This window comes from Trichomycterus rosablanca, chromosome 5 (assembly GCF_030014385.1).
Source record: "Trichomycterus rosablanca isolate fTriRos1 chromosome 5, fTriRos1.hap1, whole genome shotgun sequence".
Taxonomy (NCBI): domain Eukaryota; kingdom Metazoa; phylum Chordata; class Actinopteri; order Siluriformes; family Trichomycteridae; genus Trichomycterus; species Trichomycterus rosablanca.
Genome location: NC_085992.1, coordinates 1786356 through 1788967, shown reverse-complemented (window position 1 = coordinate 1788967; position 2612 = coordinate 1786356). Strand labels below are relative to the sequence as shown.

Below are 2612 nucleotides of genomic sequence, written 5' to 3'. Positions count from 1 at the left end.
ATGCAGACACCTCGACCAGACAGCAGAGGGCGCAAATGAACAGAGGGGAATAATTTAACCTCACTCTCTAACTCAAAGCCCATCACAGCATGGCCTGAGATTAGAACTCGAGTGGTGGTGGGTTAGAGCGCCCCTGTTGGCAGAAGTGGTATTCATATATGTTTGGACAGATAATCCAAGCGTATACCGCTACTTTAATATCGATACTTCTAACAAGTAGTTTGCCTGTCTGGATCTGTTCTGTTATCAGGAATTATAGACCAGACCAATCAGAGAGCAGAATATCTGAAGCTCAGCTTCTACACCTCAAAACACCAGGATTAAAAATGAGATTCAATTCTGACCTGATTTTGAAGAGGTTATTAAAGGTGGAGTTCACCGGGCTGCCCAATGTCTCCTCGTTCTCCAGATTCTGTAATCAAACATTTCCAAAACAAACACGATCAGCTTCACATCTGCAGCCACGCCCACACGCCCACCCGTGCCCCCTGTGTAGAAGAGCTGGGTGGAGGTGGTACCTGGTATTTGAGGTTGCTGTGCTCGGGGGAGATGTTGGAGGTGGACGGGAGACTCTGTGGTTTAGAGAAGGACAGCGGCCCGAACGTCATCTCTCCTTCTCGCTCTTTGTCTCGGTCCTTCCACCCGTCCAGTTCCTCCTCCGGCCCCGCCCCGTCCGCGTCCGCCTCCAGCGAGAAGGCGTCGTCGATGGTAAACTGCTTCGCCATGTTCTCGGACCCTCAGGCTCTCACTGAACGACGATGGACGTTCACTGTGGGTTTGAGTAGAAAATGAAATTCAATTTTTTGAAAAATTTAACGTGGAAAACACACTAGCCCACTAGTGCTGAGACTTCAAGCTCTTGAGTTCAAACCTCAGCTCATCAGGTGTCTAGATGGACAATAACTGACCCACGTTCCAGAACCATTTAATTCATGACAGACTTTTGTTTGGTGGTTTTTGGATCACATCTGATCAGCTGGACACCCTCTCGACATAGTGCCTCTATTGGAGAGACTGAAAGTCTTTTATGTCCATACCCCACCATAATATGGCACCTCTGAAGTTGAGAGGGCTAAGGGCCCTGCCCAGGGGCCCAAACATGACTGTTTGACGGAGATAGAATTCAAAAGCCTCAGTCTTCTGACTGACAACACAAAGTGCTAACCACTGAGCTACTGCTGTATCTAAAACACTGAGCTGGATTCCCTGTGCCCATACAAACAAAACCACAAGAAGCCACACTAAAATACATGTCTGCTTTGAACAGAAAGCAGCTGGTATATGAATGGTACTGTCCACAGCCAAGCAAGCTTTACATCACTCAGTCTTATGAGAGGTTGTGTTAAGAAAAAAACCCTAATCCCTTAGTTGTCGTTGCCCTACATGACTGAAACACACTTCTTTCTCCTGGTGGCTTCTCTGAGCCCATATAAACAGCAAACAGTGACAGTTTGGGATGTTTTCCAGATCTTGGCAAGAGACCACTGTTCCACGTAGTTTTTCCAGGACCAAATCAAACATCTACGTTCAGTGTTTCTTTTTGTGACCCAGAGTTTAAGCAAAGCACACAACTCGTGGAACAACTCAAATAAGAGGTTTTGTTATTCAGTTACACAAACAAAACATTTATAAAACTGCTTAAATCCCAAAGGGGGGTGTAAACTTTTTAGCTCTATGGTATCGAGTCTGGCATTCGTTTATTCGCTTAATAAAATAGTTAAATTATATATTTACGTCTCTAATACAATTAATAATAACAATAATAATCCACTTTATTAGTATTTGTAATTTCTATTAATAATACGTTATGTTTCAACTGGACAAAATTAAATGGACAGCATATAGAAGTAAATTTCCCACCCGTTTTCTAACAACTCCCGCCTTCCTATTCATTGATTGATAGATCAGACCTCATTCCTTCTTGCCTATTGGTTATTTGATCATTCAAATACCAAATCTACCAATCAGAGCCCGGTATGCGAAAACGGGTAGGGTAAAAAAAAAAAAAAAAGATAACGCAAGCAATAATAATAGTACCCCGGTGATAAAACTTCGGTACTTACTGTCGATGTTTCGTCACGGTGATCGTGTAGCTTCTCTGTTTACTCCATTTCACAACGCGTGAAGTAAAATAAACCCAAATGGTCAAGTAATAAACACGGATTTTAACAATCACAGGCGGAAAAACAAAAACTTTAGCCGAAACTTTGGCCAGTTACCCAGTTAGCGTCTCTCTTCTTCTGTTCATGTATTTGTTTCGATACACAGAACAACGCCGTTTTGTTAGCGCCACCCTGCGGACAGGAGTAGAAACGCATTTAGCATGTAACGTTCTCATGCTAAGAGGTTTTTCTGTCTGTAAACAGTTTCTCTTCACTTTTGGACAAATAATCAACCATCTAAGAACACAAATCTGCTAAAATCCTGTAAACATAGGTAAAGGAAGAGTAGTGTAGCTTAATTATTTATAAGGAAACGTTAGGAAATGCAATGCTAGTTTCCATTTAAATCCCTCAATTAGCAGGCACAAAAGCACAAACAAAATGGGAAGGTTGTGAAAGGGAAGCATACTGGTAGACCAAGGAAGACATCAAAGCGTCAAGATAGAAAAC

At 42.5% G+C, this 2612-nt stretch overlaps 1 protein-coding gene across 2 annotated transcripts in view; it reads right to left on the bottom strand.

Moving 5' to 3' along the window:
* Positions 1–2207, bottom strand: part of tmem134 (transmembrane protein 134) — a 10059-nt gene extending 7852 nt beyond the window's left edge. For both annotated transcript variants that reach the window (XM_062995498.1, XM_062995499.1), the window contains exons 1-3: positions 2064–2207; positions 519–769; positions 345–412 (exon numbers count right to left, since the gene is read on the bottom strand). In XM_062995498.1, coding sequence (XP_062851568.1) covers positions 345–412; positions 519–725 — 275 coding nt within the window. In that variant the 5' untranslated portion in view covers positions 726–769; positions 2064–2207. The remainder of the gene's footprint in view (positions 1–344; positions 413–518; positions 770–2063) is intronic.
* Positions 2208–2612: the final 405 nt, after the last annotated feature.